General features: G+C 37.8%; 1 protein-coding gene across 1 annotated transcript; it reads right to left on the reverse strand.

Moving 5' to 3' along the window:
* Positions 1–850: 850 nt before the first annotated feature.
* On the reverse strand, positions 851–27,506 carry MTAP (methylthioadenosine phosphorylase). Its single transcript, XM_072404342.1, has 8 exons — positions 27,444–27,506; positions 23,799–23,885; positions 18,412–18,470; positions 18,112–18,279; positions 8,483–8,585; positions 8,035–8,274; positions 2,126–2,248; positions 851–1,114 (listed from the first exon to the last, which is right to left on the reverse strand). The coding sequence occupies exons 1-8, from the start codon at positions 27,465–27,467 to the stop codon at positions 1,076–1,078; spliced, it is 843 nt and encodes a 280-aa protein (XP_072260443.1). The 5' UTR covers positions 27,468–27,506; the 3' UTR covers positions 851–1,075.

Consider the following 27,506-nt stretch of genomic DNA (forward strand, 5'->3'; position numbering starts at 1 on the left):
GCTTTAAATACCACATGTTGAAATAAAGTGTACTGAATGAAAGTATAAAAGAGCAATGTTTTGGCCTATCAGCACACACCAAAGTCCTATTTAATGTGGATTGGCACGCTTCATGTGTTGTAACAAAAAATACTAGTATATGCATAATTGCGAAGAGGAACTTATGATTTCTCTAAAATACTAAACTTATTTTTAAGATTTTCTACTCCAATGGGTCTTCTTGACACATGGAGTAAAAATCTCCATGGTCTGTGTCCAGAACTAATGACGTTGTATTATGTACATAGCAAAGAAGGGGACTGCAGTAAGTGTTCAGCTACAGTAAGTCTCCATAACACCCAAAAAATCAAAGGGTAATAGATGGAGACTAAAATGGCAACAAATGTATCCTTTTTGACCCTGCCATGATAATCAGAAGTGAAAGAATGTTGTTGATTGTTTTTTTATATCAAGATAAATGAAATCAGTGTTTACATTTTAGACTGATACATCCTATTTTCGATCTGTATTATCAATTGGCTATAAGACATGGAACAATAGCAAGTGTTGTGGTGGTCTTCTTTATTTGATATCAGATCGCTTGACATATAGCTACTTGTATGGCCACCTTTACTCTCAAAGTACAAAATAAATGAGTATATTGGGAGCAATGGTAAGTCAGCATTATCTAACATACATGTTAAGCCAGGATTGCAAGATCTTGATCATCTAGCTTTAATGTTTCAGTCTTTGACCTGGAACAAGAATGCGGAAAGAGGAAGTTAGAGCTCTGCCTACTTGTTCTGGGTCAGTGATTTGGACTCCTTGAAATGGGAACCTGTATGCTTATTTTACAACAGGTCGCTGGTAATTCCACTGCACAATACTTTATTACAGCGATATATTTTGTTTGCTTTTTTTTTCAAATACAAAAGTAAATATTGTTAAGCCAAGCCTACAAATTATAATCATGTATGATGCACTCAAGCATTGGTAAAAATTGCTTTATAGCCTTCTGCAGGTACCATAAATGTATTATTCTTCAAGGGCTGCTCTCCAGATAAGGTAAGATGCCTTTTTCATTTTCTTTAAATCATCAGTTTTTCGGCAACATGACAGACATTTCAATGGTGCTCTGGAAACAGAAAACAAAATTAGTTAAAATGCAATTCATATCTGCCAACTATTCAGAATGATTAGAAGTAAATGTATTATTAATATGACCGTCACGCACAATGTTCACTAGAAACCGCTCCATGTGTCTCTTGAGCTAGTAGACAAAACATAATCACCTGATTTGAACAAAGTTAGTAAATTGGGTGATGTAGTCCAAATCAGCCTTTAGATGAAGTAAAAAGTACCTTTTATCAGATACCCTAAACAAAAACAACAACTTCGAACCTATTCGGAACAGTTGGTGTCTTGCTGCAGGGGTAATTTTTAATTTTCCCTGGAGTTCAGCTTTAAATTTCCAGGGAAAAAAAGAAGTCTGTAAAACATTTTTAGGTGGACAAGGCTCCACTTCATCACAAAGTAATTTGTTATATTTTCATCTTTCTCTCCTCTTTCACTAATAGCAATTAAAACACAAGAGAGGGAGCCAGGAAGTAGTATATTGCATATTACTCTTTCTTGTTTAAGCCAACTCCCAAGATAATAGAACAACAAGAAAGGAATAGTGTACAAGTTCACATTCATAAGTTTCCACAAGCCTAAATGTGCACAAACAAAACAAAAAAAGATGACTTTGTAATCTATCGATTCTTCACTTTTTTCACATTTGTCTTTGTTAGAGAAAACAATGAATGATACATATCTGTAGAATTTACTGTTTGAGAAAACTGGATAATAACAAGATGTCCCATTTACTTTATTTTCTTTGTCAACTAAAAGATAGATCTGATGGATGGAAAATGAATATAGGAAGCTGCAGCTAGTGCTAGTGTGCAAAATGAACATGCTCCATCCAACAAGCGCAGTGACTTGTTGCTGCATTTATTAGGGTCATGCACTTGGTCAACCGACCACAGAGCTAAAAATAAAATGTTATGTTAAATTAAGTGCTTTTAAACAGGGTTAAGTAACTTGCATGAATAAGGGAAAAGAATCTAAGCTTGTTGTAAAAGATATTTTGATAAAACAGTACCTTCATGCATTGAAAAGTATCGGACCAGTCCATGGCTGCAATCTGAGGGATAGCAGTCAGAAGCATAGTAGTAGCTTTATTTGCATTTTCTTTTAATGTTTTCAGTACTTTATCAACAGACACCTGCAGGTGCAAAAGAGGAATTATTAATGCCAAGATAGTAATATCCATTGTTAATTAAGTCATTCAATAAGGAGATTAAAAAATTAAGACAAATCTGTCCACCAGCTTTTTGAGCATTTTTTTTTCACAGGGCATAAGGCCACCTGACAGCTTCCATAGCCCCGACAGCTATATAGGGAATTTAGGCATTTAGACAAAAAAAGCTTTTTATATAGAAACTGTTACCATTAAAGGATATCCAGTATTATAAAATCTAGAGTAACTTTATTAGAAGAACCCTCCGAACCATTTGGCACCCACTGTAAAAATAGCATAAAATTAGACAACCCATATTGGCATTTACATTTTTTCATAGTTTTAATATACAATATAAACTGTGTTTATTAACGATGGAGACATAACTGCATTGCATATAAAACGTATATGTAAGAAATAATTAGGAGAGAAAGACCCTTATATTACTCATCAATTGCTTCACTCACGTGAGGTTGATGACTTTATATTGTAATAAAAATTTAAGCTCTTTGGGTATGAACACGTTTTATTAGAGCTCCCACCACTTCCTTACTATATTCACCAACCAGGCATCTAAAAAGCCATCATTTCAACATGTCTGAATAGCACGCAGGAGATCTGGTGGTATATGTTTTTTTTCCCGTCAACTTCATCAGGCACCGACTGAGGCAATATGACATTGGGGACGGGGGATCCTTCCAGTAAAGTGTGTCTCATTCTTTGGCAACTGCTAGGGAGGTATTGATTACAGTCGCGGAGGAAGCTGCCATCTTCACACGTCTCTTCCATCTTCTTTTTTATCACCCAATCTCGGACTGTGCAGGTGTGAGATTGGGTGACGTAGCTGTTGTGAAGAAAAAAAAAAAGGGTTGTCTACCCTTCTATGTAAAGTAAAAAATGTTGGGTGTAGGTAACCTGTGCTCCAAAGACAGGCCCTGAGGTGTACTATGTAGAGCACCCAGGGAAAAGGGTCCTGTGGACTGAACTCTTTTAAAACACTCAGCAACCTTCAACCATTATCAGATAAAAAAAAAGAGGCTGGGACCACCTATCATTTGGATCTCCTCTTCATTTAACTGTGTGAAAATTCAGGGCCATTTACTTCCTATGATTTTTTACAGACCTAACCAGACTTTAATGATTTGTTGGCTTTTGACACTTTGGATCATATTAGATTCCTCCTTGCCTTTGCCCTTTTGCTTCCCCAAAGAAAATGAAAGAAGGTGATTTGTTTTTTTTTTTATATACACTAATCTTGTCAAATTTAAATTATTTGTATTGTCCTGAGGTGCCTGAAGGTATCCGGGGACTACAGTTTGTTTGGCCCTGCTGTAGTACTGCTCATTATCATCTGCCCTGCTGTGTTTACTAAATAAAATGTTATGTTTTGTTTTTTATGAGTCCATAAAGTTCATCCTCAATGTATAACTAAATTACTAATAGTGATCTTCTTGATACATTTCAACATGGGGAATATAGTGCCTGTTTTCTTCTTTGAAACATTGTTTCTTTTTTTTATTTTTTATTTTTTTTAACTATAATGTGCCTATTTCTATCAATGTTATCTCCTTTCTTTATTAGGCTTAAGCTACGTACACACGTCAAATTTTTCTCGGCCGAATATCGGGCGAGAATCTGGCGTGTGTACAGCCCGCGTCATTCATCGTCCGTGGATCCGTCCTGGCGAATCCACGAACGATGAACGATCCTAATGCAAGGGAGGGGGGAGAGCGCGCAGCAGGGTGCCGCTGTACACACGCCAGATTCTCGCCCGATATTCGGCCGAGAATCTGGCGTGTGTACAGCCCGCGTCATTCATCGTCCGTGGATCCGTCCTGGCGAATCCACGAACGATGAACGATCCTAATGCAAGGGAGGGGGGAGAGCGCGCAGCAGGGTGCCGCTCCGCCGCTCTCCCCCTCCCCTCTCCATAGAGCAGAACGGTGCTGTATGTACAGCACTCGTTCATGCATCGTGCGGTTCTTATTGTTGGAAAGGATCGTGAAAGATCTTTTCCAACGACAAGAATTGCAACTGTGTATGCAGCTTTAGTCTACACAGATGTTTTCCCCAGCGTTTAACCTGAGGCTTTAAAAGCCCATGTTTGAAATTCCCATGCATTCCACTGGGCTAATCTAAACCAGTTTCCCTGAGGCACGTTTATGAGCTGATAATGTTTAAAAAATTAAAACGCTGGATTAACGCAGTAAAACGCTAGTAAAAGTGCATAAAAATGCATATAAACGCAGTAGAAACATTAACATGCGTTTTTAAAAAACGGCCGTGTAGACCCAGTCTTATATAAATAAGGAAAGGTAATATATATACATACATACGTATATCACATATAGGAGCTTCAAAAATCATATGTGGAGAGCACACATGTATAAAAAATATAGATACACATGCAATTTAGCACACATGTATAGTAAAAAAGACATGCAATTCATGTTTAATTCTGTCGTGATGTCATGTGATGCACCCTAAAATAAAGCTGCTGTTATATCTGTCTCACTGCTTCTATTTACATTTCCTTATGTGCAACAAAATGGATAAATTCCCTAATAGGCAACACTCATGGGTACAAATTGTGATGGTTGAGGCACAAGCAAGTTTCACGTCGTTGGAGTTACGGGCTGTCATGATGTTTTTGTTTCGCTAGGGAAAGTCAGCAAAGGACATGCTCACTGAGATGTCACAAACACTGGGAGAGAAGTGTCCTTCCTACAGCACTGTCATAACCTGGATATCCAGTTTCAAGACTGGGCATTTCACCGTTGAAGATGAGCCCCGCAGTGGGCGCCCCCAACCTCAACTGACCCGGCAGCCTGTGATGCTGTCCATGAGCTGATTATTAAGGACCGGTGAATATCCACAAAAAAGATAGCCCAGATACTTGACATCTCACGGGTGCGTGTTGGGTTTGTTATCACCACCATCCTAGACATACGCAAGCTTTCAGCGAAGTGGGTGCCAAAATGTTTGAAATGTGATCAGAAGGAGTTTAAGCATCCAAACCTGTTTTGGACCATTTTGAAAAGTCATGGCGTCCGTTTTCTGGGACAAAGATGGTATTCTGTTGGTAGACTACCTATCTCACGGCTCTAGTATCACCGTACAGTAACATGCTAACCTCCTGGACAAGCTGAAGGAGGCAATTAAGATGAAACACCGTGGAAAGTTGACCAAAGAGATACTTTTTTTGCAGGACAATGCACCTGCGCACACGTCCAACTTTGTGGCTGCCAAATTGAACACTGGGTTTCCAATTGGTACACCACCCCCTCTACTCACCTGACCTGGCCCCTTCGGACCATTATCTGTTCCCGAATTTGAAGACACACTTGAAGGGGTAACGTTTTGTGGACATTTCTGATGTCAAAGATGCTGCTGAGAGCTGGTTTGTGGCCCAACCAAAGGACCGTCTAGAAAAGCTGCAACTACGCTGTACCAAGTGCAGCAGTCTCAGGGGGGAATATGTTGAATAAATGTGTTATTTCATAACTCTGGCTCTCTTCTTTCTGGGCAAAGCCAGGAGTTTCTCGGCACCCCTTCGTACCTTCATGTATTTTTTATATTCTACCTGAATTCTTTTTTATTAGCCTTAGTGTACTGCCTCCTGGCTATTTTTTTAATCCATCCAAATTCCTTCATGCTTTTAATTCAGATTCATATTTGCATTTATAGTCAGTGGATATTGTTAGTTTGTAAGAATGAATACAGGTTTTTGGAAAAACTTTTTTCTTCATATATTTTTTATTACGCATTTTTTTTATGTGCAATATATTGTAGTCATATTTGATACTGCTGAGTACAGCTAAAAAAAATCCAAAACTAAACTTTTAGTTGGAAAAAATAGTTGTTATTTGAGTAACACCTTTAATTCAATGAAAAAAAGGAAGTTATGCGACTTCTGATTCCCTAGAATCTATTGTATATGTTTTTTTAGTATGATGCTACAGATCAAATGCCTAATGTATGCAGACATAAATACAGAAATTCATGTGTTTACAGAGGTAAGGCTGGGTCTACATGAACGGTTTTAAAAACACATTCCTACCACGTTTATATGTATTTTTATGCACTTTTACAAGCGTTTTAAAGCTTAACTTTAAAACGCTAAAAAACTTTTATAAACGTCTATGACGCCTTTTACCGCAATTTTACATAGGTGTTTATAAAAGGTTTACTTTTAACCCTTTCAGGGAATGAGTACAGGGGTTCATTAAACCCTTTACTCATTCCCTGAAAGGGTTTAAATATCTGTAAAAAATAGGACAAGGCTTTAATGTTAAAGTATTTTATTAAATGTGTGTGTGTTTGTGTAACTAAACTTTTTTTTTTTTTTTTACAGGTTATCCCAATGACAGGATGATTCCCATGGCTGCAATCATGACATGAGCACAGCCATGGGACTCCTCCTGACAGCGAGGAATCCCCTGACACTAGAGTTAAATGATGACATGCTCTGCTGACTGCTCTGCTCCCTAATTGGCAGAGGAAAGGGAAATCCTGATGATGCTTGAGCTGTCATCAGGGTTTCCTATTTCTCAGCCAATCACAGAGCACTAGAGATGAATGGGCACAAGTTTCCCCATTCATGTCTAGTGCTGAATGGCTGAGAAACGTAAAACCTCACCCAATCACAGAGCACTAGGAGTGAGTGGAGAGCCTTGTCCTCATTTAACCCCTAGTGCCCTGCGATCCCTCACTGTCAGGAGGAGTCCCATGGCTGTCCCACAAACACACACACATTGAATAAAATAATTTAACATTAAAGCCTTGTCCTATTTTTTTTACATATATTTTAACCCTTTCAGGGAATGAGTAAGGGTTTTTATGTACCCCTGTACTTATTCCCCAGGGTGGGGTGGTGGAGATCTGGGAGTCTCCATATTCCAGAGTCCAAAGTCCTGCTAAAAACATTTATAAAAGCCCCCATTATTTTCAATGGAAGCTTTCATAAAAAGCTTAAAAATGCTTGAAAAAGCCTCCATTGAGTTCAATAGAAGCGGTTTCATGCGTTTTCCCCCGTTTATTCAGCGTTTTAATTTTTTAAATGTTGCAAGCAATGTTTAGGATAACGCTCAAAAACGTGCCTGAAGGAAATGTCCTGGTGTAGATTAGCCCATTGGAATGCATGGGGACTTCAGACATGGGCTTTAAAAGCCTCAGGTTAAACGCTGGGGAAACAGTCCGTGTAGAAAAAGCTTAAGGGATGCACCACATTACTGCAGTAAGTAACATATAAAAGATAAGAGGACCCCCTTTCCCACAAAAAGTCAAATAATTACATGGTCCTAACAAGCAGCAAATGGGCTTCAAAATAATTGACATTTGGAGCTATAGGCACTGCAGAGAAAACTATTCTTGCATCTGCAGCTGCAACAGTTATTGAGTTGTTTTAAATTTTATATTTCTTGCTAAAATATGTAAATGCCTAATAACGTGGCCACTAGTTTAATTCTGCAGGATCCCATTATATAGTTTCCTACTTACCTTTTAAGTAAGGAGTCCTTAGGATTGTGTTCTTGCTCATGTGAATTCCAATGCCAGCGCTATTCCTTTTTTTGGCACAACCTAGCATACCAGTCATTCACTTCAGTATTCGCCATGGTATTTTGGAATATCCAACGAGTGTTTAGCTAGTTTTGCTTATTCCATATCCGCTATTTTCATTTCTATTTCCCTTACTTTCATAAATCATAAATACTACACAGTGAACAAATTATACATATATGTACTAATGCCACAAAAGAGTACTGACATACCGCTTCTTCATGTTCCTTCCAGCAGTCATAATCAGTCGCCATTGCAACACTGGCATAACAGATACCAGCTTCTTTTGCTAGGACCACTTCTGGAACAGTGGTCATATTGATGACATCAGCACCCCAAAGACGAAACATGTTACTTTCCGCTTTGGAGCTGAATCTTGGTCCTTCTATGGTAATCATTGTACCTTTTGAATGGCATTTAATACCAAGTTTCTTGGCAGTATCTAACAAAACCTACAAAAGAAAGAAGCTATAGTAAATAGTTGTAAAATGTATTTAAAAATGTGCAGTTTGTCATATAATATATCAACTGCAAAACATACATTTTTCTTCATTAATCAAAAGGTATGGCAATACATAATTTGCTGATGAAAAACAAATATTAAGACTAGATCCACCACTGCTATGAATAACTAGATGTACTCAGAAATACTTCACTCACCTCTCTGGTTTTACCACAAAATGGCTCAGCCATAGGAATATGACACACTCCTGGCAAACAGTTAGCTGCTCCATCATAAAACGTCTGCTCTCTTTTTGTAGTCCTGTAATCAGAACAAGAAAACATTGGGTTTTAGACATACATAGAGCTTTGTCTTCACTAAGGGTTAAACTTTTCTTTTTTTCAATAAATTTTCTTGAAAAATGGTTCATTTTCAGTTGGTTAGTTATCTTCATAAAAAAAATTATCAGTGTGCTGATATAGTGCTCTTAATCTGCAACAACTTCACCTGATGGTTTCAAAAGTAAATAACCCATGTAATCATTTCTAATTTGGCCTTATAAGCAAAAAAAACCTCCAAAATGTATTAATGAGGAAAAAGTCACAAATTAGGTGATGCTTTTAGTGAACTTAAAGATTCCCTTTTAATTATGACAACGCAAATACGAGATAATGATAATGCTAAATACTTTTTTTTTGTAAACTGAGAATAAATGAATGAATCTCCTGTCATAAAATAATGAGTCAAATTTAACTAAGGCTTTCAATGAATACAGTATTCCTTTATTATGCTTTAGGAGATCACAGAAACAGCATCAGCTGCACAAAGTGTCCCCACCCTGCCTTGTATGTATTTATCAGAGGAGACATGTCCAGGCATGCTACACGGAGGAAACCACAGAAGCACAAGGGTACTATAGCTTAATAAAGACCAAAATAGAAATTCAAAGTTTTCTGAACTCAGTCTATTATAGGACAAGGGAATCGGAAAACCTTTGTGTCATGCTGCCACCTTCAGGATGTTAGAATACTAGCAAAAAAAAAAAACAGCTAGGAGCTCCTACTCCATGCTTCAGTTATGTAGCAAGCCATACCAAAAGCATGACCATACCAAAGAGGGGAGAAACTTTTAAACACAAAATCCTTTTCTTGGAAATGACTTCCTGCAAAAATCTTCCTTAGCATTTATTAAGGGAACCAGCTACAGCTTAACACTCACTTAACAACCAGGCTCTTTTCCTATGACCCAGTCTTTAGGCAAATTGGTTAATAAGTAAAGAGCACATTAAAGAGCCAGTCTGCAGAGCTGCAAATGTGCAATGTGTGTCAGGATCAATGACAACCTGCAAGACCAGGATCAATGACGGAGTGTTAGGAACAGTGAACATGGCGGAGGACAGAGTGGAGAAGAGCGATAAACAGATACCGAAGTGCTGTACACTATACAATTCTTGGTTGGTAAGTCAGCAAGTGAGGAATATTTGTAGATACAACATAAGATGTGTGAATAAGCATGTGTCTATCACATAGAGCCCAATCCTTGGATGTGGGAGTGGCAATACATAGCTACGAGGGACGCCAGCAGAGGAAAGGGCCAGACCATTTAAAAACGTGACACAAGGAGAGCATACTAAGGATCAGCAGGGAATCAAACTTATCCTGGAACCAAATCCTAATAGGACAGGGGTACTGGTGAGTGGACGTTTTGCAATCAATAGGGCATGCTTCTAAAGGAAGGAATATATTTGAATAAGAGTTATCTACAAAGCATACAGAAAATAGGCTGACCATTGAACTAATTATTTATATTGTGGTGAACTTTGTAGTTTAAATCATGGATATTATGTAGCAACTGTTTTTTTTTTCTTTCTAAAATATGAAACGATAATTTCATGACTATAGTTTACCTGTTAAATATTAATATGTTACTAAGTCTATGATAGGCTTAAGCATGATGGTTTTCAAATAGTATTTATTGACTGATATGAAATAGTATATTCAGTAGCACTAGATAGATATGACTACATTGATTGCCCCCCTCTCTTTGTGCTCTAGTTCATTTTGAAACAAATCATCCACCTAACAATGGAATACGTATGAATGTAGAAAATTACTATTTTGGAAACGATTGCATTAATAAGTGAGAATATTAGGTAAAATTCAAAATGGGGATTAATTAGTTAATTGATAGTGTCTGATGCACACTCACAGATAGAGATGTGGTAATGAAGGGTTTCAAAATCCTCACTTGTTTGGCTTGTCATTAAGGTGTGAAACTGCAATCAAAGTAAGCTGTTAAAGTTAATTAGCCTCTTTCATTTTAATCTGAAGCCTGTTCCAACCTGATATAGGATACCTGCACTGATGGATCCTGTGACTCATTTATCCAGAAAATAGACATCTCTATTGATAGCAGTAAGTGCTCCACATGTCAATACAATATTTGCATAAAGATAATGCTGAGTTGTTATAATAATTATGTAAATGTCTGTATTCAAAAGGCTAATGAACTCCTGATTAAGCGGACTTTGTTCTGAAAAACGCGTCGATATATCATTAGCCTATTCATTATGTACTAACCTTTGGATTTAATATGTACCATGTATCTTTTAGATTTTTGTGACATTTTTAACATAGTTTTATGAATTATAAATTATTAAATAATTGGATTATTTCTAAATATATATTTTGAAGTGTTTAAAAAAATTTTATATGCTTTGAAAGTCCCAAGGCCAATGACCCAGCCAAAACAAAGTGTCTTACAATGTTAGATTGAAAAGGATGTGGCATATTCTAACCATTTGCACTAATCTAAAGGAGCTATCATGAGTACATTTGTTAGCTGTGTGCATAAGCAGCCAACTAAAGGTGTGTACACACTTCCAATTTTTATCGTTCCAATCGAACGACGAACGATCGATTGGGCAAAAAATCGTTCGTAAAAAAGTAACCAACGACGCCGACGAACGAGGAAAGTCGCTGGAAACGAACGACCGGACCGACGGATCGGATTGGGCGACGATCGTTGAACATCGTTCGTGTGTACGGTCGTTCGTTGATCGTCCATGTTCAGAGCATGCGTGATGAACGAACGTCCGTTCACTTTCCTGTCGTGCACATAGTTCCTCTATCGCTTAAACGATCGTATCTATTGTGTGTACAATATCTACGAACGATCGTGTCGTTGTCGTGTGCAGGATCGGTGCTATACGATCGTTCGTATATATCGTGCAGGAACGTTCGTCGTTCGTTTTCCGACGATAATAATTGGAAGTGTGTACGTAGCTTAAGAAATGGGCATAGCTACTTCCACCACCAGTATAAAATGTCAGCATGATAAGCCACTGAAGAAAGCTGAACACAGCTGAATTCAGAACCAGCCTTATACAAGCTTTACAGTGACAACACCCCTAAATATGTCAGAACCTGGCAACCTAAGAAAAGAACTAGGTCAGTTTGGTGTAAAGCCTCCTGTTAAAAATAAGACTATGAGAAGGAAGATTTGTCTTAACTGTCTACAAATATGCATGAACACTGGAGTACATGAAACCTGGAGATCTTAAAAGTTCCAGTACTAAACTCTAAAAAGAACCAAACTATAGAGTGACAGTATGAAGGTCTCCAACATAAGGCAGAACCAAAGGTTCCAGAAATACACCACAAAGAATATTATTTCTCTTGGTCAAATTAAAAACACCAAAGACCAAGCAGTAGAAGTCCTAAAGTCAAGGGGAAAACAGAGCCAAACCTGGGTGGTCTGGATGCTACATAAGCAGGAATGCAGAAGTGAGCATAATGATATTTACCAGAAATTTGGTTTATTCCACGGAGCAAGCAAATCATTTTATAACCTGCTGAATAATAAATAATAAAATCCAATGGGGATCCAAAGGGACATCTAGTAGTTTAAAAGGTGCTAACGTGGCTACAATAGAAAATATGGCGATATACACTTCAGGAGACTGGAGCTTCTGATTACAAATTTAGAGAAATTATGGTCAAAGCACTGATCACAAAATCCTAACTCCTGTTTTTTAACCTGGTGTTCTAAAAGTGACAATCTGACAATTTTAAAACATGGCGACCCGTTATCAAATCACCCCAGAAGATTGTGCCCCAAATCTATGACATCATATAACACTTCTAGGTTACATGACATACCTGAGACCAGTAACTGAGATTTCAGATCATGCAGAGCCCAAGAAAGACCAGCAAATGCAGAATGTCACTAAAAAAGTGGAAAAAGCTTTGTGCTAAAAAAACAAATATAAATAGATATAAATATAGGTAGCAGCCTACACCAAGTGTATTAATTTATTTCAATAATAATATAGTTAGGTCCATAAATAGTTGGAAGCTCTCACAAGTTTTGTTATTTTACCCGTTTACTAAAACCTTTTCAAGTTACAGCTATTTAATGATGAATATGTGGAATGTGGATATAAGGTGCAGACTCTGCTTTAATTTGAGGAATTACAGCTCTTTAATATGTACCACCTTCTATTCAAAGGAACCAAAAGTAATTGGACAATTGACTCCAAACCTTTATGCCTCATGTTATATCATCATCAGTTAGCCTCCTGGGCGGTTACACCGAGCCTAGTTGGGGGAAAAACTTGCTCAAAGCATTACCCCAAAATAGGGTCAGGGTAGCTAAAAATAGAATCAAACATTCCCGTTACAGTTCAATCTGATTGTCATACAACATTGTTTGACAATCAGATTACACCTGGAAAACCCTACTTACCTTGTCCCTGCAGCTCCTCCGGAGACGTCTTCTCTCTTCAGTCTTCAGCCACTGAATGCAGAGACGATGCGATGACGTCGGTGCGGGCGGGAGGCAGGAAATTTGGAAAATAGCTTTATTGAGGCCAATACAAAGAATGCTTTATATAATATATATATATATAATATATATATATATATATATATATATATATATATATATATATATATATATATATTATATAAGCTACTGTACTAATATATTACATTATACACTTTTTTTGTGTTTTTTTATTTAAAGTTTATTATTACATTTAATACATTTATTTATTATTGGACATATTTTGGTGAGTTATGCCTAAGAATTTAGCCTACAATGTAAAATAAATTTCTATGCAAAAAAAGGTAACGCTTTTTGCATGGAAATACGGAGAGAATTAGAACGCTCGGCGTTCACGTCCCTTGGTGATTCCTATGACGTCGGTGCGTGCACCCGTTGACGGGGGGCATGGCGGGAAATGCAAATATTTTGTATTGGATTCAATACAAACTCCTGTATCCAATCCTGTACAAAATAATACAAAATATATTTATGTGGTTTTGTCTATAGGTATGTGACGTTGGACTCTGTGCTGCCCCGTTTTAAAATTAAATTTTTTTTTTTACATGATTGTGTGTTTCAAACTTTATTATATTTAGGATATCTACTAGACCCTTGTTTGGACGTATTTCGGTTACAGGTCTACAATATAAAAAGAAAAAGAAATTATTGAAAAACAGTGTAGCGCTTTTGGTACAGAAATCCAGACATCAGTAAAACGCCAAGGAGGGTAAGAAGATAAAAGGTCTGGAGTTGATCTTGCGTGTGTTTGAACTTGGAAGATTTTGCTGTGAACCCACAACACACAGTCAAAGGAGCCCTCCATGAAGGTGAAACAAACCATCCTTAGGCTGCAAAAACAGAAAAAAAAACACCCAAGAAATTGCAAGAATATTGGAAGTGGCAACATTTATAGTTTAATAGAATCTGAGTGAACTCCGCAACACAAAATGGCCTGGACGTCCATGGAAGACAACAGTGGTGGGTGATCGCAGGATCACTTCTATGGTGTAGAAAAACAACTTCACAACATCCAGCCAAGTGAAGTCTACCATAAAGAGACTTCATTAACCTCCTGGTTGGTCCATTTCTGTCTGGAAGTCTAAAAGCGGTACATTGTTTTCCATGAAAATTTATTTTACAGTGTAATAAAATAGTATGAGTATATTACAGTTTGAAACAAAATCATGTCAAAATAATAAATTAAATACATTTAAAACAAATAAATTTAATAACAAATGTATTAATAAACTTTGACATGATTTTGTGTTTCAAACTTTACTATACTCATACTGTTATAATATACTGTATTTTCATGATAGACATATAGCCCCTGATTCATCAAGCCAAATCGTATTATCGATCGCGCAGTCGTATTAGCGATCCGGAATCGTGCGCGATCGCGCTATTCACGGATTTCAATGATGAATCAGGGGCATAAACTCAGTGTATTGCATTCAATACAGTAAATTTGTATTGAATGCAATACAAAATAATTTGAAATTCCCGCCGCGCCCCTAGAGATGGCTGTACGCATCTACATCACCAGGAACTCCCGGGGAACGTCACTGCACTCACCAGGGGAAAGATCGAGGAAGAGGATGTGGCCAGAGGATGGCAGGACACTGGAGAATGCCGGAGGACGGCGATGACACTAGTTTTTACTATTTTAACTACACTTGGGGTTGCCGCTTTCAGCAGGTTTTTGTTTTACCCCGAGTCACACTCAGGCTTACCACTGGGGGAGGCTAAAGCAAATACAGACAATTCACTGCAAGGTGCGAACCACTCATAAGCCTCATCACTCAAGAATAGAAAGGTTAGATTGGACTTTGCTAAAAATCTGGAGCACGGCTCTGAAACAGCATTCTTTGGACAGATGAAACTAAGATCAGCCCATACCAGAATGGCAAGAAAAAAGTGTGGAGGCTTGGAACACCTCAAGATCCAAAGCAAAGTCGGTCATCTGAAAAACAAGGAATAGGCAGTGTGATGAGTTGGTCGTGCAATGCTGCTTGTGATAATGGGCCACTATTGTTTATTGATGATGAAAAAGAAGCATTTGGATGAATTCTGAGGTGTACAGAGACATAGGCCCTGATTTAATAAAGTTCTCCAAGGCTGGAGAGGATACACTTTCATCAGTGAAGCTGGGTACCCCAGCAAACCTGGAATGGTTTCCCTAAAAGTCATTAGCTCTTTGTTAGCAAATGTTTTCAATACATTCCAGGTTTGCTGGATCACCCAACTTCACTGATGAAAGCGTATTCTCTCCAGGCTCTGGAATGGTCTTCCTCGTCCTATTCGGCTTGCTCCTACTTTCTTCTCATTTAAAAGAGCACTCAAAACCTATTTTTTCAAACTTGCCTACCCATCTTCTTCTGCCTTTTGAAACCATCACTTCTTCCCACCACTACATATCTCCCATCCTACTGTGTGTAAATTCCCCCACCTACTAGATTGTAAACTCTTCAGGGCAGGGTCCTCTCCTCCTGTATCACTGTCTGTATTAGTCTGTCATTTGTAACCCCTATTTAATGTACAGCGCTGCATAATATGTTGGCGCTATATAAATCCTGTTTATTAATACTACTACTACTAATAATATTATAATTAACTTAATAGACCAGGGCCTTACTATCTGCTCAAATTCAGCCAAGTTGATAGGGTGGTGCTTCACAATACAAATGGATAATGACCCAAAATATACAACAAAAGTAACCCAGGAGTTTATTAAGCAAAAGAAATAGAAAGTTTTCCAATGGCCTAGTCAGTCACTTAACCTCGAACCAAGCACAACACTTGCTGAGGTCCAATCTTCAAACAGAAACACTCACAAACAACAACTGAAAACTGCTGCATTAAAGGCCTAAAAAAGCATTACAAAGGAGGAAACCCAGTGTCTGGTGGTGTCTGTGGGTTCAGGACTTCAAGCAGTCATTGCCTGCAAAGAATTTTTTAACAAAGTATTAAAAGTTAACTTTATTTTCAGCAATTTTAATTTGTCAGTTACATTTGAGTCCTTGAAATGAGGGGGTTGGGAATAAAATTGATTCCTATTCCTAAAATATTTATTCAATATTTTTGTTCAACCTATAAATATAATGCCAAAAGTCTGCATTTCAACTGCATTAAAGATTCATTGGTGAGTGAACATCAAGTTTGTTGTCCATTATTCCTTTCACTGTGCTGTAAAATTTTATTGAACATTTTATCATGTATATGAACATGTTATCATGGTATGGAGTATTGCAGTATATTGTATCTGCTTACAATAGTAAAATTACAATAGACCGTGATTTATATGTAGATACATATTTATATATTTTTTTATACTCATTTGAGATTGTATACACATATATTTTAATTTTTATATATTGCATTGAATGTCAGTTTGACCATTCAGAGAACAAGGGATTGAAAAGAGTCTGTTTGGCTACTGGTTGAAGATAGTCACAGTGTTCTAAAAAGGTTTAGGTTCGTCAATTTATCTGCAGCACCTTCAAATAAATATTTTGCAATAGTAAGATCTAGTGGATAGCATGCATTACCTAAGCTGGGGATAACCACGAGTATGTACTGATAAAGTATAGTAAAAGTGTATTTGAAAAATGTAACATAAAAATGTGTTTTTTTTAATCAAAGGTCCCCAACCTACTAGTGGGCTGCGGCTCTGGCTGGTGCACCCAGCAGCAGGGTCAGGAGAAAGACCTGTGATGGGAGAGTGAGCGGGTTCTGGCAAAGTTTCTTTCCTTTTGAGTGACATATGGCTCCCCTGCATGTGCGGTCCGGAGTCCACGCATTTAGTGGTCCGCGACCTGCAAAAGGTTGGGGACCACTGTTTTATATGAATAAATTAAACATTAATGTATAACAACACACATCGCTTTTTGTTTTTGATAAAAATGGAAAGGGTTAGAAAGACCATCAAGTTTTTATTGCAGTACCACCTAAGAAGGATTAGTTTTGGACTAATATGCAAGCAAATGTGCTCACAGAGTCACAAAAATAGTGCATAATAAAGAGTCTTTGCTAAAGTTTTATTAAAGATTACATTCCAACAGTAGAGGCTGCCCAACCTTCCCTGTTACTGGAAACCTACCCTGCTTAGCTCCTAAAGTTTCTACACTCTATCGAAAACAACATAATGTGGCTACAGTGATGTTACAAAAACAGTGGCGGAATAGGACAGTCTATTACTAGTGACCAGTTACAGAATTATTGTTAAAGATTTCTGCAATTCACTTTCAGTAGACTCAGATGTAAGATTCCACTCTGACAGAAACCACATACTGGTTCTGTGGCTTTAAGAATTTAAATGTAACAGAACGGAATATGTTAACTACACCAGAAGAAGCATGATTTCCTTGGGTTGTGCAAGGGCTGCCTCCATCACAGGACTGGGAGACAAAAACCTGTGGTAAGCTTTATCCTTTTAAAATACCATTATTCCACTGTAAACCAATAATGCAAATTAAAAGTAGAACAAAAGTAGTATAAAACAAGACACAACTTTTGAAACACTCTGAGAATCCTAGCAAATGGGGAACTTTATTAGGTAAAGGTATATTACCTTTCTCCAGCTTAATCTGTCAAGTCCTGTGAAATGCCTAACACTGACAACAGAGATTGATATAATGCTACCATTAATTTTATGGATTACATACCACGCATGCTGTGGATAACTCAAAGGAAACTTCCCCCAGGGTGACGTCATGATGCCACAACCTGCCCACCCGTCCTGAGCCTGCCAACCAATCAGGAGATGTGGTCCGCGGCTCTGGCCAGTGTGCGCCCCCCAAGCAGGGTCCTTCTGCTGACCCCGCTGGGGGCGAACTGACCAAGGCCGCAGCGGACCACCAAAATTTTCTCATGGACCACTGGGTGGCAACTGCTGCTTTAGTGTACCAACAAAGCATAATATACATGCAAATGTTGCCAACTAAGTACTTTTCAATTCAAAGAATTTTAGAGATGCCAGGGTCTGATAAAAAAACAAATATAAATGAGTTTCTACACTTACCGATCAATAAACTGGTCAATTAGAACAATATCTCCAGGTTGAATTTCATCTCTCAGTGATCCACAAGCTGTGGTCACCAAGATATGAGAGCAGCCTTCCATTTTCAGAGCCCAAATATTTGCACGAAAGTTAACATTTGTTGGAGCAATTGTATGCTGCCTGCCATGTCTGAATTAAAAAAAAGAAAAACAAAATCAACTCATCTAAAAATTCATAAAGAAAACGTTTTTTTGTAATAAACATTACAGATACAACAAATATACTGTATAGGGAAAAAGGAAACTTTTACTTTAACATTACCTTGCAAGTAACACACAGTCCACATTCTTAATCTTTCCTAAGACCAATGCATCAGATGGCTTGAAAAAAAAAAAAAAAAAAAAAACCATTGTTGATCAAGGTCCCCAGTAACATTCAATAACTCGGAGCAGGAACAAAAACATATTGGTGATATTACTGTCACAAGAAATAAAAGCAATTGGCAAATTAATCTCTTCAAGCTGTTCCCTAATGATATATCATGATGAAAATGAAATCTCTGATTTTTGCATCCCAAAAAAGGTCCTTGCTACTTTATCTTTATATAATCTTCATATGCTTGTGGATCCCTATATATATTTTTTTTTATTATTATTAATAAACAGGATTATTAGTGCCAACATTTTACACAGCGCTGTACAAAAAATAGGGGTAACAAATGACAGACAGATACAGACAGTGACAGGAGGAGGTAATAACCTTGTCCTGAAGAGCTTACAACCTAGGATATATTATCCAGAAACAGGTTTCTGATCATGATTCTGCATCCTTTCCACTCTACATGCCTTCTAATTAGCCATACAGGCGGCTTCAATTGATTTTAAATAGAAAGGAACAGAACATGGGAGGAATACGCATTGCTAAGATCATGAAAACATGTGAGCAGGTATGCATTAGTGAAGTGGTTTTAAGTTAAAAACCAACAGAATGCTCACAAATATCTAGTTTATGGCTGTAAATGACTTACCACTTTTCCCAGAAGTCTACTGAGGTACAAATTTAGTTGCAAGCATCTCATGCATCAGGAATTTTTATTTTAAAGGTATTCTCAAAGGTCTGTCCTCACCCTCATGAATAATGACATTGGCCCTGTTTTAATAAAGCTCTCCAAGGCTGGGCTGGGGATACCCAACAGTGAAGCTGGGTGATCCAGCAAACCTGGAATGGATCTTGTCCAGGGTTGAAAACATTTGCTTAACAGGTTTGCCTGGATCACCCAGCCTCATGGTTGAATGTGTATCCTCCCCAGCCTTGGAAAGCTTTAATAAATCAGCCCCACTGCCTGTGCCCATATAGTGGTAATGAAGCCTGACCTTGCTTTAAAATTTCAGTTTTGAAAAGGAAAAAAGTGAAACCAATAGCAAATTGTTTTGGGAAAAAAAATCTTTGCAATGTTTTTAGAACACCAGAAACATTCCTGGAACTAGAGTATAAAGACTGGTCTTAACATTTTAATAAGTTTTATTTCATTTTTAATAAGCAATTTTAAAATGGGATACATAAAACTTAAAATTCACTGCTTTTTTGAATCCCCTTGTGCAACAATAGGAAAAGTGCCCCTTCTGTAGCTGTAGAATAGCATTTTGTTTGTAATATTCTAAGTACTCTGACAAAATGTGGAAAGGATCTGCCAAGGAAGCAGAAAAAAAAGTTACTTTTTCCAAAAGTTACATTTTTCGTCAGCTCTCCAAACTTCTTACTAGATATCATACACTTTACCAAGGTACCAGGAAATAAAGAAGCACATAAAATTAAAGTATAAAACACTAGATGGAGCTGTGCACATAGAGCTGACAAATATGAAGCAGGGATAAGAAACAAACCAAACTGCCTGAAGATCAGTCTTTGGACTATCTAGGCTAAGTTCATGAGGACAATTTCCAGGCATCTCCTCAACGCTCACAGCCTGTAAGTTGATAAACAGCCACCAACGCCATGATCCTTAAAAATGAACAAGCGTTGAGGTTCTTTTGATGGGCAGTTGGCCATCAATTGCCCCATCTATTCTTGCTTGCAACATAGCCGACTTGTAAACCTAGACTAGTTACGGTTGCATGGCTGGTCAGAAGCTCATTTCTAAATCTTTACATTTGGGCAACGAATCTAACAATTGGTTTAAGACTTATAAAATAATGATCCCATTACAAGTTTTCATTTTGTAATTTTTTTTATACGTTCTAGACATGCTGCATTAAAAATGTATTATAGTGAGGAATATCTAGATAATTAGATTGGTAGCTTTAGGTAGACACAAAAAGCCTTCCTCTGTATTACATGCCCAGTACACTCTTCTAATTCTTCTGCAACATAATGACTAGAGTTGCAACAGGTTTGGTATGACACATTTAAGGGCACTCAATCTTGTCAGGACAGTTTTGGCATTAATACAATAACATATAAAATAAATATTCCAAGTATATATATATATATATATATAGTAGCAATAAAAAGAGAAGGTACAATCAAAATACTCCCTCCAAATACCTTGTTTAAAAAAATACTGTCCGTAATTAGAGACAGCACCACAAACAAAAGTGCAACTCTGAATGAAAACACTAAAGAGACATATACACAATAAAATGCAAAGGTACACAACTTCAGGAATAGGGCTTTGAAGTGTTTATCTATGTATGCTGTAGGAATCAATTCTTTACAGGCTTGTTCTTTGGGTCCAGGGTTCAACAGGATTGTGAATCTGAACATTTGGTGACTCTCCACCCCTGAAGACGCTTTTTGAAACAAAACCATTGGATGGAACCTCCCACATTTGATGTCAGGTCTGCCAAAATTGCTGTATCACTTTTTTTATTCTGGTACGCAATGTGTCTATTTAAAATTTTTAAAAATTGGCTACACGTTCACAGTGCGGTCTTATCTTGTTTGCTGTTATGGATATATTTGCATTGCTGATGCTTGCAATGATCTGGTTTACGATTACGTTGAACCCTAGAGAGAACCTGCAAGCCTTTTAGGAGTCTGTTGCTGCACAATTACAATTCAAAGTGCACCAGCAATCCCCTCAGTCTACACCCCGACAATGTTTATTCAACTGAAATATGTTTGGCAGAGCCTCGCACACACCCAATGCCATAACACCTGGGTTTTTTGTTGAGAATGTGGCTATATCCCTTTGGTATTCCGGTACGGAACTTTTACAAACTGGCTATCATAGTGCTGGTAATTCTTGCTTGCTGTTTTGGAGGTTTTTCCGGTGCCAGTGCATGCTATGCTCAGATTTATGATTGCGTTGATCTCTGGACAGAATCAGCAAGTCTTTAAAAAGTCTGCTGCACAATCACAGGTCAGGGCATCCAGTGTACCAGCAATCACACCAGTCTCCACCACTACTGATGACTTTTAATGAAAAGTGTTGGGAAAGCTTTGCACATTTTACTTCATCAAACCTAGCTTATTTATTGAGCTTGCAGCTGTATCACTTCTTTATTCCTGTACACAATGTGTCTTTTTACTGTATGCATCTAATAAACTGGATACACTGTCATGATACTGTATTATCCTGCTTGCTGTTTTGGACACACAACACTCTGGTTTACTCTCTGGTTGAACCCTAGACTGAACCTGCAAGCCTTTAGAGTCGGTTGCTGCACAGTCACAATTAAAATCTTTAAGTGCACCAGCAATCCCTCAAGTCTACACTTCTGAGGACAACTATTAAAGTGAAACGTGTTGGGCATAGCCTCGCACACACCCAGTCATCACACCTGGTTTGTTTATTGAGAGGTGGCTGTTCATCCAACTTGTCTTTTTACTTTTAACTATTATAAACTGGCAACACTATCACAGTGCTGTCTTATCTTGCTTGCTGTTTACAGATATTTCCAGCCGCTAGTGCATGCTATGCTCATATTTATGATTGTATTGATCTCTGGCCAGAAGCAGAAAGAGTCTGCTGCTGCAGAACAGAGTGATTAACTCTTCGAAGTCTGATTCCTGGACATGATATATAATACAGACAAAACAACAACAAGCAATTGATAATTTAGGGCATCAATCACTACCAAACAATTTTGAAATTAAAATGCTAGCAGTCTTTAATAAATGATTATTAAAATAACAAATAACAATGTTGTTCCAATAAAAACATTGCATTTGTACAGCAAGGTAGATTGTAGCACTATGTATTAAGGAGGTCCTGTGCTTTTTCTACTGGTTTGATCCCTTGTTGGTTCAGTAAGTTGAAAGGTAAATCTTGATTTTGTAAATGTATAGATTGGTATATGTTTTATATTGTATACGATATGATGAATTATATTTTGAACATTAATATAGGTCTCTCATTTCCTGAAGAAGCGGACATGGTATCTGCGAAACGCGTTTTTCAATTATGCTTATTGATGGACCTACTATCATTGTATAAATGTGATGTTTTTATTGGAATTACATTGTAACTTGTTCTGCTAATTTAATAAAGACCACTAGCATTTTATATTCACAATGTTCTGGTAGTGATTGATGACTTAAGTCCCATTATCAACTACGTGTTGTTTTGTCTGTATTATAAATCATGCCTAAATTACACAGGATTGTGGCATCTATGAATTTATTTTTCGATTGGTTGGAAAGTTGAGGTTCTATATATCTGATTTCTGGAGATTTGTACCTTTGGATTTCATTTCAGTGTTTAATATGGAGATGAACGTTTTTGGGGTGCTTCCTTCATATAAGGACAAATTATGTTATTTGCTGAGAGTATTTTGATTTATTTTTTGTCATTTTCCATACAGTGAAGACGGACTGAAACTCGTGTGCTTTGTCACAGTCAGGTAGACTCCTTCACTTCCTTTCTGGTTAAAGGGCTGTCCACAGGACAGAAGGATAAGAAAACTCAATCTTCCATTTGCCAACAGGTTTAACTCCGTACAAAGAATGAGGTAAAATTTATTAGATATTAAAAAGTGCTGCTTGAATATTTCTGCTATAAATTTTCAATCTGTGTGCTAATTCCATAATCAACTTTCCAGAAACCGCATGGAGAGCTAATCTCAAAATATCATATTTCCATTTGCATTCCTAACAGAGATGGAAAGCCTATGCATTGCTCAAATTATCCATGATTTTGGAGGGATAGGCATCTTTATGCTTTAGTTGTTCATGTTTTTTGGTATGATGTATAAAATATGTATTATTCTAAAATATAATGATCATATTATGATCCATAACCTCCATATTTTTGTATGTGTTATCTTGAAAGTACAATATATTAAAAAGATGAGAAAAAAAGCATTTGTAAGGTAAACCAATATTTTTTGTCTTGCTCAACACAAAAGAATAAAAGAAAAAGTCAAACTGCACAAAACAAAAAAAAGGTGAGAACATAAAAATACAACATTGACAAAAATGAACACAACACAAGGTCTGTCACATAGATACACACTACAGCAATACCAATGTAGATAGAAAGATAGCAGTTACAGGTACTGTCAATTATAGTTCTCCTACATATTTAAAACCATTCATGGTTATCAGGACTCCGGCTATCCTTAATATATATATATATATATATATATATATATATATATATATGACATTTTTGGTTTTAAATATTTATGAACGCTAAAATTTACTTCATTTGTAAAATCCCATTTGTTTCTTTTTGGTCTCAGTCACTGGATCAGCACAATGTATACCTTTCCAAATGGTGTATCAACATACTTCTCAGTTCTGCCTTCCAAAATATCTGGGTCATCCAAACCTGATCCACCAATGATTCCAATCTGTTAAAAGAAATCGAATGCATGTCAACTTTGAAAGAAAAAGGCTTACCACACATAACCTTTTCTGCTTGAGGGAAAAAAAGACAAACAAAAACAATATATTTTTAGGAAACACACAATACACTCGATAGTTTTGTACAAAATAAAATTATCATGGCAAGTAAATACCAAATACGCCAAGCCTCAAAGCGAATGTCTAAGAAACAACAAAAATTCACTGGTACCCAAAATTGTTATTATGCAGGACCTTAAGCTCATCAATTGAATTTTTTTTCCTTCTACATGTTTTGCTACTTGCTGTTTTGTCCCTGTAGTGACAGAGGCATCAAGGTACTCTCAAAAATGGTAATGCTGTTTCATCTCTCCTTTTTTAATTACCCTTTAGGTAATGTGCATAGTAAATAAGTATTTTCTGGGTGCAAGTACTATTGCAATAGCACAGGAACAGGGATCTGGGCCACCATGATTGTGTCGTCCTGAATGTTCAATAAATGTCAGATTGTTAACTTTTTGTTGCCCACAGCAGAGCCCTGGTGTAAAAAGGTGTAGGTTTGCTGTACAAATACAGACTCAGACCTGTGGCAGGTGCAAGCAATCCTGCACATCACCTAACAGCTGGCACCTTGTTGGCCACTTGGCGCTTGAAATGCAGATCTGACAACAGGCGGACACTCACAGCCATCCCCATTATTTGGGCTGGTGTATGGATATGCTACAAGCAGCACCAAGACAACTGTTCACTGGTGTGAGGAAACAGTAATTGCATCGCAATATAACTGCTAAGTCTAAACAGTCTATGCTTTAGTTCATATTAGCAGTTTTAGCAAGTGGTTTAACTGCTTAAAAATAGTTAGCATTCTTTTTATTCCAGCAGGCTTTATGCAGGGTTTTTTTTCAGTGTTCACATTTTATTTAACACAGTTTCAATTTTCAGTTTAAAAAAATACTTTGTTAGGCCTTGAAAGGTATTATGAGAGAAAGAACTTGGAGTACTACATTTGTTCTGTGTTGCCTTGCTTACTTTTTGACCACCCAACTACAACTTTCCCCCACCCAGCTGAAAAAAAAACAATGTAGTTGGGAATGTTTCAACTATTGGCCTGAGAGAGAACTGACAACAAGCAACTAGAAGAGCTCAGGTAGGGAAGAGATGGAGGTGGCTGGCTGTTTTGTTGTTCCAGCTGGCAGTAGAAAGAGTGAGCAGATCTTCCCCTATTGTGTGCTAACAGCATCGCCCTCTCTGCCACTCCTATTGATATTGTTCTGGCAGATTTTTCTACCCATCATGTTTTGCTCCCTGGAAGGATTGAAATCTAGAAGGTTAAGTTTTAGGCTCCAGGGAGAGGGCAGGGGGTTAGAAGGGAGGCTGGGGTTAAGATTAGCAGCAATATTAGATTTAAGCACTAAAGGTGGCAAAAAAAAAAAAAAATATGGCACTATTCAGTACACAAGTTTATCCCTGAGTGCTCTAACCAATGGCAACCAATGCTAAACCTCTTTTCATGTCTGACTCCAGATGAATTTTGACTAGAGTAGGTCACTGCACTCACAGGACAACTAATCTGATTTGGGTTAGCCAACAAGGAAGTGAAGGGTCCGGTCTAGCCATAGAGAGCCAGGTGCAAGTTGAGCCTGACCCCCCATTTGCACTTATCTCTCTTTTTGGCTTATCCAAACCCAGCAATTGGGTTAGCCCAGGCCCTTTGATTTTTGCAATGATGGAAGTGGAGGTCCTCAGAACACACAAATTCTGAATTGGATCAAATATGGTTGGAGTGTTTAGGAAATCTGACTGGATTCAGAATTTGTAATTGGAATTGATCCAAAATAAACCTGTCAATTACAGATATAATATGGCTCAGCTGTCATCACTCGGGGCCTTCTAAACTTGTCAATGTCTGGTGGCAAGATTGGCTGAGCCCTATTATACCTGCGAGAATTACTATTGTAATATCAGATTGAAATTTGGATTGCTCAAATTCCGAGTTCTGATCCAAGTAGAAATCAACTTCGATGTGAACTAGAGCCCTGGCAGGAAATGCAGGTGGTTTAACTTCGTCCGAGCTTAAAAGGGCTTACTGCAGAAATTACTGCTGCCAGAAATAGGGGCAGTCCAACCATTAGACAACATAAACTGGGGTAGGAGGCCAAACTGAGGTACGGGATCTGTAAAGCAGGATGGAAGTCATGCGCTGTATCCTTACTGGTAATTACATGAGTTCTAATACTTTATTTTTAATTATATACTTCCTATTATTGCTCAGGTGCGTGCATAAGCTAGGGCCCATGGACTAAAGAAGCTGAAGGATCAAGAGCCATACCAGCATGGGGATTTGACAAAAAGCCAAGTAATATCTGGTGTGTGTTGTCAAAATGTCTCACAGGGGTAGTACGGTGTAATTATTGAATAATATGGGGTTACTGTGCACAAAGGTGTACTTTATTCCCAAGTTTCTGTGCATTCCTGACCCCTGCACCCTATAAGTTACATACTTTGGACCCCTGCATTCTGTACGGTACATGCTCCTGACCCCCTGCATTCTGTACGGTACATGCTCCTGACCCCCTGCATTCTGTACGGTACATGCTCCTGACTGCATTCTGTACGGTACATGCTCCTGACCCCCTGCATTCTGTACGGTACATGCTCCTGACCCCCTGCATTCTGTACGGTACATGCTCCTGACCCTTACCTCCTATAAGTTACACACTTTTGACCCCTGCACTCTGTACGATACACATTCCTGGCTCCTGCACTCTGTGTACATACAGATGAGTATTGAAAATTTGCACTGTGTCCCATAGATCTGTAGCTATGCCGTTGGATTGCTGCATATGTGTACAGCATTACCTATTGTCTCAGTCCAGGCCCCAATGATATACCTGTCTCTGTAGAACTAGCACCACTTTTACCAGTCAATACATTTCTTTTTACATATGCAGCAAATAAGCACAAATATCACTTACAGATGTTAAAAAGAACATGTACTAAATGTCACAGAAAGAGAGAGAGACTACTTCCCCATGAGCACCATTCATATTATTATTAAACAGGAATTATATGGGACCAACATATTACACAGCGCTGTACATTAAACTGGGGATTGCAAATGACAGATAGTGAGACGTGAGGAGAGGACCCTGCCCTGAAGAGCTTACAATCTAGGACGAGGGGAGATATATAACAGTAATCAGCACATGTGCAGGCTTTGTACAATACCCTTTATACAATGAGATAGAACACATACTTCCTCCATGTAACATTCTTTGCCTGATGAGCTGCATTCGCCCAGCCATGCATACAGGTGAATGTCACATCTCTGCTGTACAAGGTGAATGTTATTGGATACAGTGACATGGAGAGGAATAATAGCCATGTGCTAGGTGTGTGAGGACTGCATTACACCATGTACACAGCTCGCCGCCCTATCAGTGTATGAGCACGGCTATATCACCCCATTACCGGGAATATTCCCACAATAATATCCCGGAAACCACCAGACACCGATAACCCCGCTCTACAAATAACATACAACGTGAAGAAATCGAGCAGCCAACCTTTACAGATTCCATCTTGGTCATATCACGTGTCAGGAAGAGGGCGGGGCTTTCTTTTTTGTT

The sequence above is a fragment of the Pyxicephalus adspersus genome, chromosome 3, assembly GCF_032062135.1.
Source record: "Pyxicephalus adspersus chromosome 3, UCB_Pads_2.0, whole genome shotgun sequence".
NCBI classification, from domain to species: domain Eukaryota; kingdom Metazoa; phylum Chordata; class Amphibia; order Anura; family Pyxicephalidae; genus Pyxicephalus; species Pyxicephalus adspersus.

Bases quoted from the DNA above. Each gene is read 5' to 3' on its own strand.
- MTAP (XM_072404342.1), bottom strand. From the start codon at position 27,467: ATGACCAAGATGGAATCTGTAAAG. The intron at 23,886-27,443 runs GTTGGCTGCTCG...TTCTTTTAACAG, and splicing joins CCAAGATGGAATCTGTAAAG to ATTGGAATCATTGGTGGATC. The intron at 18,471-23,798 runs GTATACATTGTG...TTTTTTTTCAAG, and splicing joins TTGATACACCATTTGGAAAG to CCATCTGATGCATTGGTCTT.